The sequence below is a fragment of the Equus caballus genome, chromosome 25 (assembly GCF_041296265.1).
Source record: "Equus caballus isolate H_3958 breed thoroughbred chromosome 25, TB-T2T, whole genome shotgun sequence".
NCBI classification, from domain to species: Eukaryota; Metazoa; Chordata; class Mammalia; order Perissodactyla; family Equidae; genus Equus; species Equus caballus.
The window spans coordinates 39,929,501-39,945,543 of record NC_091708.1 but is presented as its reverse complement, the minus strand read 5'-3'; the positions used below and the strand labels follow the sequence as shown (position 1 = coordinate 39,945,543).

Below are 16,043 nucleotides of genomic sequence, written 5' to 3'. Positions count from 1 at the left end.
CCGGGCAGCACCCACCTCTGCCTATTGCCAGTCTTCGCCAGCACTACTCCTGCTGTTTTAATTTGCATTTCTCTAATTCCTCATGTTTATTAGCCAATTGAGTTTCTTCTTCCCCGAACTGCCTGCTCACATCCTTGCCCATTTCCCATTGGGATGTCTCTTTGTGATCCGTCTCTATTCTTCCCAGGCATCAGAACAAAGTGTCCCTACAAGGAGGCTCACCATCCCTTTCTCTCTTAGTCCCACAGCTCCCCTTCACAAGCCAAGAGAAAAGGGCTCTCTGGTCCGAAAGTTTCCTGGGGACCTAGGAAATGAAAGAAGCCAGCACTATGTTCCTCCAGCAACAAGAAGAGGCAAAGAATGTGGGACAAAAGCCTCGGCCAGGGACCCAGAGCCTGAAGCTGCGCTCACTGTCCATTATGCCATGCCTTCCAAGCCTCCAGAGGTACACCACACAAACTAATGATATCACCAACCCCCCCCCCCCCCCAACTGAGGGCCCTGCACTATTACCACTCCCATTTACAGATGAGGAGATCTTGAGGCTGGAAGAAGTGAGGTGAGCTGCCCGCAGTCACACAACTGGAAATGGCAGAGATGGGCCCTAAACCGATTGAGGCCAGAGCCAGAGCCGTACCCCCCAACAGTGAGCACTCCCTAGTAAGCACCGAGACGGGGGTGTGGTCCACAGTGCCACATGGGCAGCCGGAGATGAGAGCTTGGACTGAACAGGGAACACCTCCTGTGGGTGGGAGTTCAAATTAGCTGCCATTTCATCTCCAATTAGAGATTCTGGGATTCCAGGATGATAGAAGCTTAGAATCAAAAAGGAAAATAAGTGGGTAGGAAGAGGTCTTCCCCAGTCCCAGGACAAACAGCAGCAGCACCCACCACTTACCAAGCACCTATCACGTGCCAGGCAGTATGCACACCCCTCATCCACGCTGCATCTGTAATTCTCACACAAACCCATGCAGAAGATGCTATTCCCATTTTATAGGTGGGAAAACTGAGGCCCAGAGAAGTAAAAATCACCCACCCAAGAACAGCAAGCTAACTACAACTATTTTAAGTGAATAATTTAGCTATAACTAGTCCAAGTCATACAAACACATTCTAGAAACTCTCAAGTCCACCAGAATAGTGTACATGAATGCTCAAAGTGACACTGCTTGTAATAGCAAACAACTGAAAATCCGTCTCCATCAACAGAAGAATGGATAAATAAATTGTGGTATTGTTGTAGGTCTCAAGGATAAAAATGGATAAAATCTCATGAAAACATTGAGTGAAAAAAGCAAACTCAGAAGAATAGATATGGAACAATATCATTTATGTCAAGTTTGAAAACATGCTAAACAACCCTATATGTTGCTTACGGACACATATGTAAGAGATGAAAATGATCAAATTGAAGGTGCAGGTTCCCTCTGATGGGAGGGGGATGAGTCAATCGCCAAAGGAGACACAGGCGGGATTGAATGTGGAGGAGGTTTTGTTTGGGAAGCTGGACAGGGAGTACACCACTTTATATTACTTACTTATTTACTTATTTTTTAAATGTGTGTTGTTTTATTTATTTATTTTTCCTCAGGAAGATTGGCCCTGAGCTAAAACCTGTTGCCAATCTTTCTCTTTTTTCTCCCCTTCCCCAAGCCCCAGCACATAGTTGTATATCCTAGTTGTAAGTCCTTCTAGTTCTTCTATGTGGGAACTCATAGAACTGCCGCCTCAGTGTAGCTTGATGAGAGGCGTTAGGTTAGCACCAAGGATCTGAACCGGCGAACCCCGGACCACCAAAGCAGAGTGTGCAAATTGAACCACTACGCCACCCTGCCAGCCCCTATATTCCTTATTTTAAATGCTAATTTTTAAAAACAAAAATAGGGACCAGCCCCGTGGCCGAGTGGTTTACTTTGTGCACTCCGCTTCAGCGGCCCAGGGTTTCACGGGTTTGGATCCTGGGTGCGGACATGGCACCGCTCATCAGGCCATGCTGAGGCGTCATCCCACATGCCACAACTAGAAGAACCCACAACTAAAAATATACAACTACGTACCGGGGGGCTTTGGGGAGAAAAAGGAAAAAATAAATCTTTAAAAAAATAAATAAATAAAATAAAAACAAGTTGACAATGTTGGAAAAAGAAAAAGATGTTAAACTAAGAAATATGTCATTTCATCAGTACGGGCATTTTCAGATTCTTGATTTCCCTTTGGTTTGAACCAAACAGGAAGACAATTGTTTATACTGTCAGGCTTTTCAGAATCAATCACTAACATAAAATATATTTCAGAGACCATCTTTTAAGAAAACAAAGTGATACCATACGATTTGCGTCCACCAGCCCTTAGCCTTTCTCCTACTTCACCACAGCCCTGGTCGAACCCTCTCCCGCTGTGCCGCACGACCCTGGAATGTGCTGGACCCTCCCCGATTCCTCAGCGCCCTTCTCCTCACTTCCAAGTCCTTCCCGTGCTGCCAGGTCCAGCCTGAACAATTGAGACAGCCCCCTCCACCAGGTGCCCGGTGCTTTATGACAATGATTTCATGAAGTCTTTCTATAGCCCTCTCAGGTCAGGCACCGATATTATTTTCTTTTTACAGACGAGGAGACTGAGGCTCAGAGAGGAGGGGCTCGCGGTGCTCGATGGCTGGAGCCGGGTCCGAGCGCCGTTGGGGAGGGCCGCGGCCTGGAGCGCACCTCTTTGCAGTGCTGTTCCCTCAGCAGGTCCCGGAGGGTGCGGTTGGTCTCCTCGAATGTGCTCAGCTTCTGCAGGAGAAGTTCCTTCTGCCTCGTCAGGGTGTTGATGTCCGTGCACGTCATTTGCTTCTCCTGGAAGACAGCAAGCAGTCTTACAAGGTATGGGGGGGAAGGGAGGAGCCAGCAGAACAGGCCTCAGCGGGGACTTAAGCGGTGCTGGTGCCAAGAAGCTCAGGCTAGAAGAGCTGGGCTGTGTACAGGGCCAGAGGGGTCAAAGGCAGGCTTCCCAGAGGTGGCAGACCTGGCAGGATAGGCAGGAGCTGAGCCTGAGAATAAAAAGTAGGAAAAGGGGCTGGGAGCTCAGTGTGGGCAAGGGCATGTAGGGCAGGCTTCCTGGAGGAGGCACAGGAGGAGGATGACACCTGGTGGCTGATACTTGCAGGGATCAGACGCATGCCTTGACTCACTGTGATCCCAGGAGACCATGATGAGGTCTCCTCAGAGGCCCTGGTCACCAGAGGTCATCTTCAAGGGTTAGGTCCCAGAAGTGAGAGTGAGGGTGGGGGCTGAGGAGTTAAGTGTGCCCTCCCCCGGCCTGGAGATGTCATAAAGTCAGCCTGATGACTGTGTAAAGACCCCACCCAGGCTTGGCTGCCCCTCTCTGGGCCCATGCCGGGGGCTGGGCTGTTCTGCCTGCCACCTACTGTCTTCAGCTTCCCGATGGTGTCCTTCAAGGCCATGACCTGCTTGGCAGCAGCAGCCCCATCCATTTCAGCCTCCACCAGCTTGGACATGAGGCACTCCTTCTCCTGCTGGAGGTGTTTCTTCTGAAGCCTGGGGCCAAAGAGAACAGGGCTCTGTGAGCCCTGCCAGGCCCCTGCCCGCCCGGAGCTCCGAGGCTCGCCTCACAATGCCCTGCCAGGCTCATCTGGTCAGGGAACAGTGGGGGAGGGGGAAGGGATGGCCCTTCTGGCCCAAGTGGCCCTCTGGAAGGACACCTGGGCACCAGAGCAGGGCCTCTACACCAGGTGACATGCCACTTGCATCCCTGCTTGTCTCTCAGACAGCCACTAGCATCACCTCTGCCCCCAGGCTCTGCCACAGCCTCCAAACCACCATCTTTGGATCCGCTTTTGAGCCTCCCCATCCCCTCTCCACACCAGCCAAGTCTACTCACACCATTCTCTGCTTTGAAAACCCTTCCACGGCTCCCAACTGCCCTCAATGCAAACTCCTCCAAGTGGACTCTAAGAGCTGGCCCCTGTGGCACCCCATGCCCTCTGTTCATCCTCTCTCCTCGCTCTGGCCTGCTTTCCATTTCTCAGTCACAAACTGCCCCCACCTTGGGGCCTTCGCACGAGATGTTCCCGCTACCCAGCACTTTCCTCCTCGGCACCCACCTGCCTGACCCCCTCCCCGCACTGCCCTCCATGGGGTCCTCCTCTTCCTTCACACTGTGAATCGAGCACCATCAGGTAACTGTGTGACTGTGAACAGCTGTAACCTGGGCTAGACTGTCACCCGAGGACGGTGCCTGGGCCTGCCTCCTCCATTGCTTTCCATTCTCAGGGCTTGGGGCAGCCTGGCAGGAGGGACAATCCTCTGGGGACAGACAGGGCCACCTTACATTGTTAGGTCCTTCTCCTCCTTGATGCGCTCGATGTTGTGCCTCAGCACAGTATTCTCGTGCTCAGTCTCGGCCAGCTCGTGGGCCACCTCCTCCAGCTCCTCCTTCCGCTCCTCCAGGAACCTTTTGGCCATCTGGCGCTCTCCCTTCTGCATCTTGACCTGTGCAGGGGCACGGAGGCAGGGGCCACTGATGGGAGGCACCTCCTCTCTGCCACATCGTTCAGCCCATTGCTTAGGACCAAATTAAGGGCAACTCCAACTGACAGCTACATAGGTACTCAGGTCCTTTCAGGCACAATCTCAGTTAATCATCACAAAGACACTCTCGGGAGATATTATTCCTCTCGTTTCCTCATTCCTGAGGAAACTGAGTACAGAGAGCCTGAGTGACTGGCTGGCTGGGGACAGACCAGGATACAAACCGTGGTTTAGCTGCACACCACAGGAGGAGAGATGTCACAAAAAGGCCCCTGTGCTGCGGGCTATGGAGAAAGGAGGGACTGTTGCCAGGCAGCCAGCCATAGGTTCTCCAGGACGGCCTGAAGGCCCCCCGTACAGGGTGGAGGATTAAAGACACAGGCCACGTTAGGGGTCAAAACCCAGATGTCATGCCAGCTCTGCCAACTTCCTACTCAGGGCTTTGGACTTTCAGGTTGTTTCCGATTCCATTGCCATATCCCACCCAAAGACACAGTCCAGCAACTGAGAACAAACTTTCTTCACCATTTTGGAGCTTTGATTTTTTTTTTTAAACTTTTGTATAAAATGGAAAGCAGAGGCCCAATTGTCCTAGTGACTTCATCTCAAAAATGGGGACAATAATACCACCAGCGTCATTTACTATTGTAAAAAATGACAGGCCATCCATACAGGGCACGAGGCAAGGTCAGGGCCAGGCCCAGGCTAAGTGCTCAATGGAGAGGACATCCCAGGGTGCCTGCTACCTCTCTGGGGGCATCTGAGGCCCTGGGCAGCCTGTTAAGAAGCGGGGAGGCCTGCAGACAAGCAGCCAGAAGTGTCCACCAGGAAGCTGCCTGGGCAGGCCCTCACGTTCTCAGGGCACTAGGTGTCCTGGCCCCCCAACCTCCCTCACCTCAGACTTGAGACAACCAACCGCATTCATTAGACTGTCAATCTTCTTATCATAACGGTTCATTTTACAGTGACCCGAGTCATCATCTTCTGTAGAGAGGTCACTTAACCGCATCACCGAGACCAGCTTTTCTGAAGATGGTGGTGTGATCTCCAGGCAATGAGGTGGATTCTGATGTAGAGGAGGGAGAGACACATGACTCGTAAGGCAAAACCACCACCGTCAGTTCCACCACACCTGCTTGTCCACTGGAGGCAGGAAGAGCTCAAACTGCTAAGGGACCAACCTCGGGGACCCTGGGAGGAAGAACATGCCGCACCTTCTCCATGGAACATCACCTACCCGTGTTTACGTGAGGTTTTGTAAGATTTTCTAACAGAAACAAAAAGCCTATGTCACAATGTCAAGTTTAAAATAAAGAATATAACAAATTAGCAAAAATTGCAATAATACCCCAAATTATCAAAAGTTTGGGGCAACGAGTGCTTTTAATATGTAGGGTAGAAGTGAAATATGTCCAAGTCTTTCAACTGAAGATGAATGCGTGAGAGTGGATGGTTGCAAAAGCACATAAATCTCCTATAAAAAAGGAATTTTAGGGCTAAGTGGGGAAATTTGAATATGGACCAGATATTATATGATAGAAATGAAGTTTTTAGGGCTGATCATTGTCATCTTAGACATGTAGAAAAATATTATCAGAAAGGCATTCTGAATCATTTAGGGGCAGGATGGTATGATGTCTGGAAAATCTTTACTTAAATACATCAGCATGAAAACATACATATTTTTTAAGAGCATGTGCCCCTCAGAAAAGGTGATGCAAAGTTGTATAACACTTTGCTTTTAAGACTCCAGAAAGAAGTATACTATAATCTGCAGGCCAGTTTTCCACGGGTTTTTGGTATATTGACCTTGACTCTCTCATGCTGTAAGTCTATTCTGGTGCGTTGAGCAGTTGCTATTTCTCATTATTTGTGCAGTTGTCTGCTCCTCTTACGCTGAAGGGGCTAGCCTGCCGTGGCAATTTCCAGGAGAAGACGATGATTATCAGGCATAAAAGGAGGGTTCAATAAAGGGTGTAACTGTTATGTGGAACAAGTGGGACTCACAAGGTGCCATTTAAAAAATGCCATGTGCCCTTTGTCCCAGCAATTCTATTTCTAGGGCTATATCAAGAATATCTAGGGTGGCCGGACCAGTGGCGCAGCGGTTGTGCGCACGTTCTGCTTCTGCGGTCTGGGGTTCACCGGTTTGGATCCCGGGTGCGAACATGGTACTGCTTGGCACACCATACTGTGGTAGGTGTCCCACGTATAAAGTAGAGGAAGATGGGCACGGATGTTACCTCCGGGCCAGGCTTCCTCAGCAAAAAGAGGAGGACTGGCAGCAGATGTTAGCTCAGGGCTAATCTTCCTCAAAAGAAAGAAATAAATAAATAAAATAAAAATAAAAGAATATCTAGGGTCCACCCAGTGGCGCAGTGGTTAAGTGCGCATGTTCAGCTTCGGCAGCCCTATAAAAGGGGTTTGCCAGCTCAGATCCTGGGTGCGGACATGGCACTGCTTGGCAAGCCATGCTGTGGTAGGCGTCCCACATAGAAAGTAGAGGAAGATTGGCACGGATGTGAGCTCAGGGCCAGGCTTCCTCAGCAAAAAGAGGAGGATTGGCAGCAGATGTTGGCTCAGGGCTAATCTTCCTCAAAAAAAAAAAAAAAATCTAAAAATGGAATCAATATTTAAATTCAAGGCAAGGATATAGATAAATGTATGACAAGAGAGCACTGGTTAAATATGGTAATAGTACAAATATACACACAATAGAACATTGCCTTAAAAAAATAATGTGTGGGGCCGGCCCTGTGGCCAAGTGGTTAAGTTCGCACGCTCCTCTTCGGAGGTCCAGGGTTTCACCGGTTTGGATCCTGGGCACGGACATGGCACCACTCATTAGGCCATGCTGAGGCGGAGTCCTACATGCCACAAGTGGAAGGACCCACAAATAAAATATACAACTACGTACTGGGAGGCTTTGGGGAGAAAAAGGAAAAATAAAATCTTAAAAAATAATAACAATAATGTGCAATGTAAATATAGTCAAAACACGCTTAAAAAGAATGTCATACAATGATAAGTAAAATATGATCGCAGGGGCCAGCCCGGTGGCACAGTGGTTAAGTTCACACGTTCTGCTTCAGCAGCCCGGGGTTCACTGGTTCGGATCCCGGGTGCGGACATGGCACCGCTTGGCACACCATGCTGTGGTAGACGTCCCACATAGAAAGTAGAGGAAGATGGGCACAGATGTTAGCTCAGGGTCAGTCTTCCTCAGCAAAAAGAGGAGGATTGGCAGCAGTTAGCTCAGGGCTAATCTTCCTCAAAAAAAAAAACCAATCCCATTGTTACAAAAATCCAAAGAATGCGGCTATTACTAAGAAAAGACCAGAAGGCTTGCCCCTAGAAGTCACAGGGGTCTTCCCAGAGTGGCAGGATTACAGGTGATTTTTACTTTCTTCCTTGAGCTGATTTGGATTTTCCATTTTTTCAACAATGACTATGCATTGCTTCAATAAGAAAACAAGTTATTTTTAATGCATAAAAGGATAATATATAGACAGGATGATTACAATGCTATCTTTAAAAACCCAAAACTATGTATAGGGAAAAGTGTGACAGTAAATGGACCCAAATATTAGTAGTTTCTGGAGAGTGGTTACCATCAGGGGCGGTAGTGACAGGGACATGAGCTGGGTGACACACAGGTATATTCAGTTTGTAAAAATTCATCAAGCAACACACTTCTGATGTGTGTACTTTCCTGCACTTGTCTAGAAAATGTCTTTAAAAATAGCAGCCAGGTTAGAGTAGAATTACAGGTGATTATCTATTTTTCTGTATTTTCAACATTCTGTAATAAAAATAGATCACTTTTAATAAGAGGGTAGAGAAAAAACTCAGACTTTCTCTCTCCCAAAGACAAGCTTATGTACCAAAAAAATCGAACAAGAATCCCCACATGTACACAGCATCTTCTGAGTCCATCTCCAGCTCGCCCCAAATTTCCTCCTCCTAGGGTCTTTTCCTCGTCCATAATGGAAGGGGTCAAGTTGGCGCTTCCCAGAAACACGAAGGGCCACTGGGAAGTGGAAAGGGGCTGGCCCAAGAGGGTAACATGAAAGACAGCTACTATTTGCAAGACAAGTCACCTCTCCAGGCATCTCCAATCCCAAGATTCTGTGGCCCCAGGACAGGAAGGGGCATTGAGCTTTCCAGATGAGACCATAGCTGCTAGCAACCCGTGGCAACAGGGAAGCCAATTTCCACAGCAGAGTATCTTTGATGCATACTTTGAAGACTACCAAGTCTTTTCATTTTTTTTAAAAGCATTTTTAATTACAAAATATAGTATGCTTGTTATAAAGAAATTCAAGCTGGCCATAAAAAACAGATGAAAGCTCCATGTCCCAGAGGTAATCACTGCTAATCACTTGTATATCCTCCCAGGAAATGTTATGCACAGACAAACAGATGCATACACACATGGACACAGACACCCTTTTTGTGCAAATAGTGCTAAACTCTACATGCTGTGCAGCTCCGCGCTTCATTATCATGTGTAAATATCTAGCTTGATCTTTGTGATGGCTGCTTGGTATTCTACTGTATGGATGTATCATAATTCAACAAATACACTCTGGATAGATATTTAGGATGCTTCCAGTTTGTTTTTTTTTAATACATTTTTAAAAAGATTTTATTTTTTTCCTTTTTCTCTCCAAAGCCCCCCAGTACATAGTTGTATATTCTTAGTTGTGGGTCCCTCTAGTTGTGACATGGGACGCTGCCTCAGCGTGGCTCAATGAGCAGTGCCATGTCTGCGCCCAGGATTCGAACCGACGAAACCCTGGGCCGCCTACAGCGGAGCGCTCGAACTTAACCACTCGGCCATGGGGCCGGCCCCCAGTTTTTTCTATTATGAACGTCTTTATACAGGATCCTTGGACTCTTCTGTGCCTTTTTTGGGGTAAGCTCCTAAGTATAAAACTATAGAATCAATTTCTAGATGTAAAACTACAGAATCATCATTTAGACACGGCCAAACTGCCTCCAGAAGGGTTGAGTCGGTTTCACGACCGTCTCAAATCTGTCTACAAAGGTTCACTGGTCCTCCATAGCTCGCCAACACGAGACCTTTGTAATCTTTTCAACTTTTTCCATTCAATAAAAATGATAGCTTGTTGTTTTTGTTTTTAAAATATGGTTGTTTATAATTTACATTTCACTGATTATTAGTGAGGTACACGTAGTAAAAAATGTAAGATGGCACTTGAATTCCAACCTTTTTTGTGCCTCACATATATACACACCCTTGTCAGGACAGTCCTCAGTTCTTCCCTAGAATACCCCATACTCCCCACAGTCCCTTTGTCTCCTAGGGATAAACTGGTAAATCAGGGAGTCGAAACCATGAAGTATGACTATAAACTTCAGAGTAATTATTTTTATTTTTTATTTCTAATTTTAAAAGTAATAAACTATCAGAAAAAGACTCAATCTTTCAAAATAGATCAGGCATCATCATCTTAAAGCAGTCTCAAGTCCCTCACGTGTCCCCATAAGGAGATCTTTGTGTAATACGGCCAAAACCTTGTCTTATCGTTGAGTTTTCTCACTGCGACTGATAGACTGTGGGCACAGGAGGGCACGCCAGCCGGTCTGCAGCTGTAGCTACGGTGCCCAGCAGCGTCTGGCACAAGTCTCAGTACATGCATGCCGCATGAGTTACTGCACGGATGGATAGGTGGATGGTTGGATGGACAAGCAAAACATGTCGCAGTGTGGCTAAAAAAGGACAACAGTTCTTTTGGTACCCTGACAACTAATACTAAAGGCAATTATTCCCCAGGAGATTGTTCCGAAAGTGGTTTTGATGACATCTATGGAATACGTGCATGGTCTCTTTCAGGGACTACTTCAAAAAAGGCCATACTTTCTTAGATATGTATATACACGTGGTTCCTCACACACAAATTAGTGAGGCTACAAGTATAGCCTCTAGAAGGAGAAACACTGGGACCTAACTCCAGCTCTGTGACTTCCTCCAGGAGACTTCATCTCTCTGAGCCTGGGTTTCCTCATCTCTACATTGAGATAGCGGGACCTACCACACTGCAGCGTTGTAAGGACTCAAGAAGATTCACCTACTTTCAGGGTTTAGGAAGGCACTCAGTCAATGGACCTACTGGGATGTTGCTAATAGCTACGGCCGACCCTGAATCGTACCGAGTTTGAGGCCTGCTAGAACCTGACCAGTCCGAGAAGAAAAGCCTGAACAAGAATGAGCCTACCTCCCACTTGCATCCCACATGCCGGGCGGATGATTTTCCAGGGGGCATCCAAGGTACCTTGGTTTTCACCCGGACACTCCGCCGCACATTCACGGTGTCCCCTTTCATTCCGCGCTTATGAGATTTCTGTGAAGAGAGACAAACCCAGGGTCACTTCTCCACATAGCTGGCCGTGGCATCGCTCTGGTGGCATCCACTTCCAACTCTGCAGGGGAGCCTCTTCTGACTAAGCCTACTGTTACCATTTCTGGATGACAGTCCTGCCTACCTTCTAACCAGGTAATTGATCGCTGAAAGCGAGTGCCTTTGTCTCTCAAACCTTTGGAGTTAGAAGCGTGAGGAGCTGGGAGGTGTCACCCTGCTCCACAGTCTTCGCCTGGCCCCACTGGCATGCTCCTACCTGGCTGTTGGTCGCTGACGGTTTCGGGAGTTTTTTTATGTGGACGTGGACAGGGGTGTTCTCATCCACGTGAACATGTAAGGGGGGAGTTGAAGAGCGGTCCTTCATGGTTCGCTTCTGGCAGGCGGGGGAGGACAACACAAAAAAGGTTGATCTGTGGATGAGTAAATTGGGCATAAAAAACAGAGCTCACAGCCTCTGGGGGCCACTGAAAGCCTAGCCACCAAGCGAGCAGGACAGCTACCAACTACTGACATGCAGGCAGGAACCAAGGCAGGAGTGCCATTCAGCAGGCTCCTCAGAGATCCCAGCTGAAGACCACTGGGGAGATCCAGATCCACTCAAGAGAGGGGTAAGACCCAGTGGTTCCGTCAAAGAGCCCAAACCCAGGCCCCAGGGTCCTCAGAGCTGAATCTCCTTCCAAGCCTGCTGGAATGCATTGCTCCTCCTTAGATTTTAGCGTAGCAAAGCCGGAAAGCACGTGACTCCTTCTACACCGGGACCTAAACTGGGCATGTGGATTAGCACAAGAAACACACATAATGGTTAAGGTGCAAAATCAATCAGGCAGCAGGCAGGTAAGACACGATGAAGACAGAAAGGTGGAGGAAATGCCGAGATGAGATGGTTGTAGAAATTCTAAAGCAAAACCCTAGCTACATACCCCTTGCCCACCACCAGCCCCTATCCCCTCTCCATACTTTTTTTTTAAACTTTCTTCTTTTTTTTGGAAAGTCTGTTCTAAAGGTTTTTGGAATTTCCTGGAAGGATTAGGTTAAGACAACCTCCTCACACTCGGCAGCCTTACCACAGGCGAACCCCCCCCCCCCCCCAATTAATCAGCAGGTTATGCACGAAGGCACCTAGCAGAGCGCTGGGCCGCAGTGGTGCCAGCAGGGTGAGGCAGCTCCTGGAAAAGGTGTGCAGAAGCATTTTCGGCAGGGCTGCACACCAAATGCTGCTCCATGAGCACGGCACCTACCGTCACAGTCACACTGGGTGCTCCACAAGGTGTCCTCAAGACTTTTTTCTGCGTGAGACTTGTGACTCCGTTCTTCCCACACGATGGAAACCTGCACCCAGGCACAAGAACCAGATTATAAGCAGAAAACTAGGGCTCTTCTATTAGCTCTCCCAAAATCACACACTACATATGGTGGCTAATAAATTCACGGCTAGGAGAGCCGGTCAGGAATCACTTGGCTCCCTTTACACCAAATACGCATGGTGTGCTCGGCTGTGGGATGGAAACAGGGGGTAATGGGCATTCACAGAGTTGGCCTTTTAACCTGCCATCGCATCACACATATTGTGACCTTTTGCTGAAAAGCCCAACTGTCATCCTACCTGTCAGCTGACAAAAAACAGGCAGCGCGTGAGCAGCAGCCAAGGTACTAGCCTGGCCAAGAGTGAAAGTGCCCAGAACAGAGCCTGGAGCACATGAGGCCCTGGAGGAATGCTCGGTGAATGACAGACATAAAAAGACAGAGTAATAGGCTCAGGAACAAAGTCCCTTTGACTCATATTGATAAAATTAACAGTCAAATATTGAATGAAGAGGATGAAAAATTACTATTTCCCAAAATATTCCACTTGCTACCCTCTAAGTTCATAAGAAACAGGGTTATTTTTTATACCACTTGTAAATCATCTTGCTTATACATAAGCAGCCCCATCACCAGATTTGCAAATATAGCAAAAGTTTAATCTCCAAAATTTGACAGCAGTACATCCAAGAAGTCCAGGGTGAGAAGGGACTTGGAATTTGACATATCCCACTGCCTCCGGATAGCTCCAAAATATGACCTCGCCTTCCCCGCAAATATTGGGAGAAAATAATGCAACATCAATATTCTCGGGCACTTTAGCATGCATTACTGTACGTAAATTACACCTTGATAAAAAAGAAAAAATATTTATTGAGTCCCAGCAATCATTTAGCCAAGGAACACCAAATCTGAGTAGACGGGATTTTTTTTCCTCCTTTCTTAGAACATTTCTGTTCATGTAAAGCCAATAGATTTGGGAAATCTCTCTCCCTCAGTGGGCTTCCCATCAAACCACCTGGATTCCATCCACACCTTGCTAACTGCCACATCCACCTCCTGCATCGCTGTTATTTATTTGCACCTGACCTCCTTTCAAAACAGGATCTGAGCCTAGTACTCCATTGAGACAAGAATAGAGACCCTGTTTGCTACCAGGAACTCATAAGCAGAAAACTAGGAAATGAGGCACTTGAAGGGGGAGGGAGGCAGAGCTGGGATGGGGTGCATGCATTTTTCTCCTCCTTCCCTTTAAAAGTGATTTTTAACTGTTTTGGTCCAGACTTTCAGGACACTGAACAGGGAAGCTGAAAAGGAGAGCCTCCAGCGAGCCTGCTCTGGGGGTCCCTGACCACCTTTCCCTGCTCTATGGCAGAGGTGCCCCCCACATTGGCAGTACCTGGGGGAGCCGCCTGAGGATGAGGCAGACATGGCTAGGCATCAAAGCCGCAAGGGTGGGCAATTGGGTCAGCAGGCTCTGCTCAGGGGGACCCAGAGGGGCTTGTCAATGAGAATCTCAGGGGCCCGGCATCAAATGTCCTGAGGGGAGGAGGGTGGTAGCTTTGGGGGTGGCAGTTGGATGAAAACTTGGGAGGCGTTCCTCTACTGTCCAAGTCGCACAGCAACTGTCCTGCCAAAGTGGGGGGAGATAGGAGAGGCTGAGCAACCTGCAGGGCAGCTGGGGGGTGGCCGGTAGACGGGTGAGGGGGGCAGTGGGAGGGACAGGGGGCGGAACTTCGAGGGAAAGGACCACCACGCCCAGACCCCACCCGGGAGGGAAGGTGGGTGGCCACCAGGGGGAAAACCTGCGGTGCTTGCTGGCGTGCGTGGAGGGCGGGAGAGAAGCGCTAGGCCCCAAGTGGGCCCCAAAGGGCCGGACCCGGCAGCGGGAGCTGGGGGGATATTCGGGGCGGGGCCAGGCAAGTATCTCCTAGGAGAACGGGCGTTCCCGGCACAATAGGTACCGCAGAGGACCAACAGTTTTGAAGGAGGAAGGAGCGGAGGCTACAGGGCGAAAGGGCGCTCGGCCGCGAGTGGGGACCCCCGACGGCGGAGGGAAGATCCCCCCCCGGCGCGGCAGCGGCCGCTGAGCGGGGCAGACCCCCGGTGAAGCCCCCCCTGGGCGGGTGAACCGGCTCCAGCGGGGCCCGGCATCCCGGAGGCGGTCCCCGGGGGATGCCGCTGCGGGCGAGGAGCGGGCAATAACTGCCATGCGAGGCCCGCGGGGAGGGAGAGGCCGACCGGGCGACGCCCACCGGCGGGGAAGAAAGCGCGGGCCAGTCTCCGTCGGCGGAGAGGAGGGACGACCACCCACCAGCGGGCAGGAGGGGCCCAGTTTCTGCCCATAGAGAGAAGGGCGGAGCCCTGCCGGAGGGCAGCGGAGGAGGCAGCGGAGCCCTGCCGCTGGCCAGGTGCGGAGGGAGGCGGCCGGCCCGCCCGTTAGCGGGAGGAGGAGAAGGCCCGCGCCGGGGGGCGGGGCGGCGGCCAGGTTCTGACGGGAGCGAGGCGAGCGCGCCGGGCGCTGCAGGCGGGGGCCCGGGGGGCAGCGGGACCCAGCGACCCCGGCGGGGGCCATCCCGCCCGCGGGGCCCGGGCCCGGCGGCGGCCGCGGAGCGCGTTGGGTCCCGCCCGCCGGCGGCCTCTCACCAGGAGCGACAGGGCTGCGCCCAGAAACGCCTCCTTATGAAGTCGTTGAAGTCGGAGGCCAGGGTCGTGCCATGGAGACGCCGCGGCGGATGCAGTCCAGCTCCCGCGGCGGCTCCTCCCCGCTTCCGCCTCCTTTTCCGACACCCGGTCGGCAGCTCGCCCATTGGCCAGTTCAAACCCCCCCGGGAGCCTCTCGGGTTTCGCCATTTAGGCCCAGCCCCTGGCGTCACAGACAGGCCCCACCCCGCGGCGAAGCCCCGCCCACTTCCGGGGCACGCGTCTCGTCGCCGTGGAGACGCGGACGCCACCTGCCCGCCCTGCCAGGGCTGGCCCTGCTGTTCAAGGCCTGGCTTCCCCCTGCGCCGTTTTTTTTCTTTTTCTTTTTCTTTTTGGTGAGGAAGATTAGCCCTGAGCTAACATCTGCCGCCGCTCCTCCTCCTTTTGCTGAGGAAGATTGTCCCTGAGCTCACATCTGTGCCCATCTCCCTCTATTTTATATGTGGGACGCCTGCCACAGCATGGCTTGATAAGTGGTGGGTAGGTCCGTGCTGGGGATCTGAACCTGCGAACTCGCGCCTCCAAAGCACAGCGTGGGAACTTAACCACTGCGCCACCGCCACCACACCGGTCCCCCCACCCACCGCCATTTTCACCCTGCCTTCGGTCCTCCTTAATTCCCACGAATCAAAGGAACACTAACCTTCGAATCCCTTCCCTTGGGCCCAGAGGGGAGTCGCAGAACAACTTAGTGCCCGGAGTTGCGCGCAGCTTCTGGAAATCCAGCCCTGTCTCCACTCAGCTGGTGGTGCAGAAATGGAGCCTGCACACCACCCAGACTCGCTCCCCTCCCACGAGGCCTCTGTCTTTGTCCAGACAGGAGAAAGGGTTCTCGCTCCCCTTGCTCCTCACCGCCCTCCTGCACACTGTGTGCCGCTGTGCGTACAGACCTGCTCGGATGAGGTTCTCGCTGGGCCGCCATCTTCTCGAATATGCTTCACTGTCAGCCAATCCTGGGCGGCTGTCACGTGCACCACGGTGCCGCCCTGGATTCTGGGACGCTTTAACATCCTCCGGACCAACCTGGCCTCAGTTCCTGGACATCTTCATCTCCACTACCGTGCCCCACCCCTCAGCCGTGCACCCCCGGCGTCATGCAACTGGTCCACGTGAAATCTTA

At 50.8% G+C, this 16,043-nt stretch overlaps 1 protein-coding gene across 50 annotated transcripts in view; it reads right to left on the bottom strand.

The window, feature by feature from the left end:
* ODF2 (outer dense fiber of sperm tails 2) overlaps positions 1 to 15,938 on the bottom strand; it is a 32,158-nt gene extending 16,220 nt beyond the window's left edge. The window contains exons 1-9 of one of the 50 annotated variants that reach the window (XM_023629020.2): positions 14,867 to 15,050; positions 13,620 to 13,850; positions 12,157 to 12,247; positions 11,175 to 11,291; positions 10,775 to 10,900; positions 5,428 to 5,598; positions 4,333 to 4,493; positions 3,410 to 3,539; positions 2,706 to 2,837 (exon numbers count right to left, since the gene is read on the bottom strand). In XM_023629020.2, coding sequence (XP_023484788.1) covers positions 2,706 to 2,837; positions 3,410 to 3,539; positions 4,333 to 4,493; positions 5,428 to 5,598; positions 10,775 to 10,900; positions 11,175 to 11,291; positions 12,157 to 12,247; positions 13,620 to 13,651 — 960 coding nt within the window. In that variant the 5' untranslated portion in view covers positions 13,652 to 13,850; positions 14,867 to 15,050. Of the gene's footprint in view, positions 1 to 2,705; positions 2,838 to 3,409; positions 3,540 to 4,332; positions 4,494 to 5,427; positions 5,599 to 10,774; positions 10,901 to 11,174; positions 11,329 to 12,156; positions 12,248 to 13,619; positions 13,851 to 14,475; positions 14,814 to 14,866; positions 15,096 to 15,813 lie in introns of those variants that run through there. The other 49 variants (XM_070251466.1, XM_070251473.1, XM_070251482.1 and 46 more) reach the window with 49 other exon arrangements.
* Between the last annotated feature and the right edge of the window lie 105 nt (positions 15,939 to 16,043).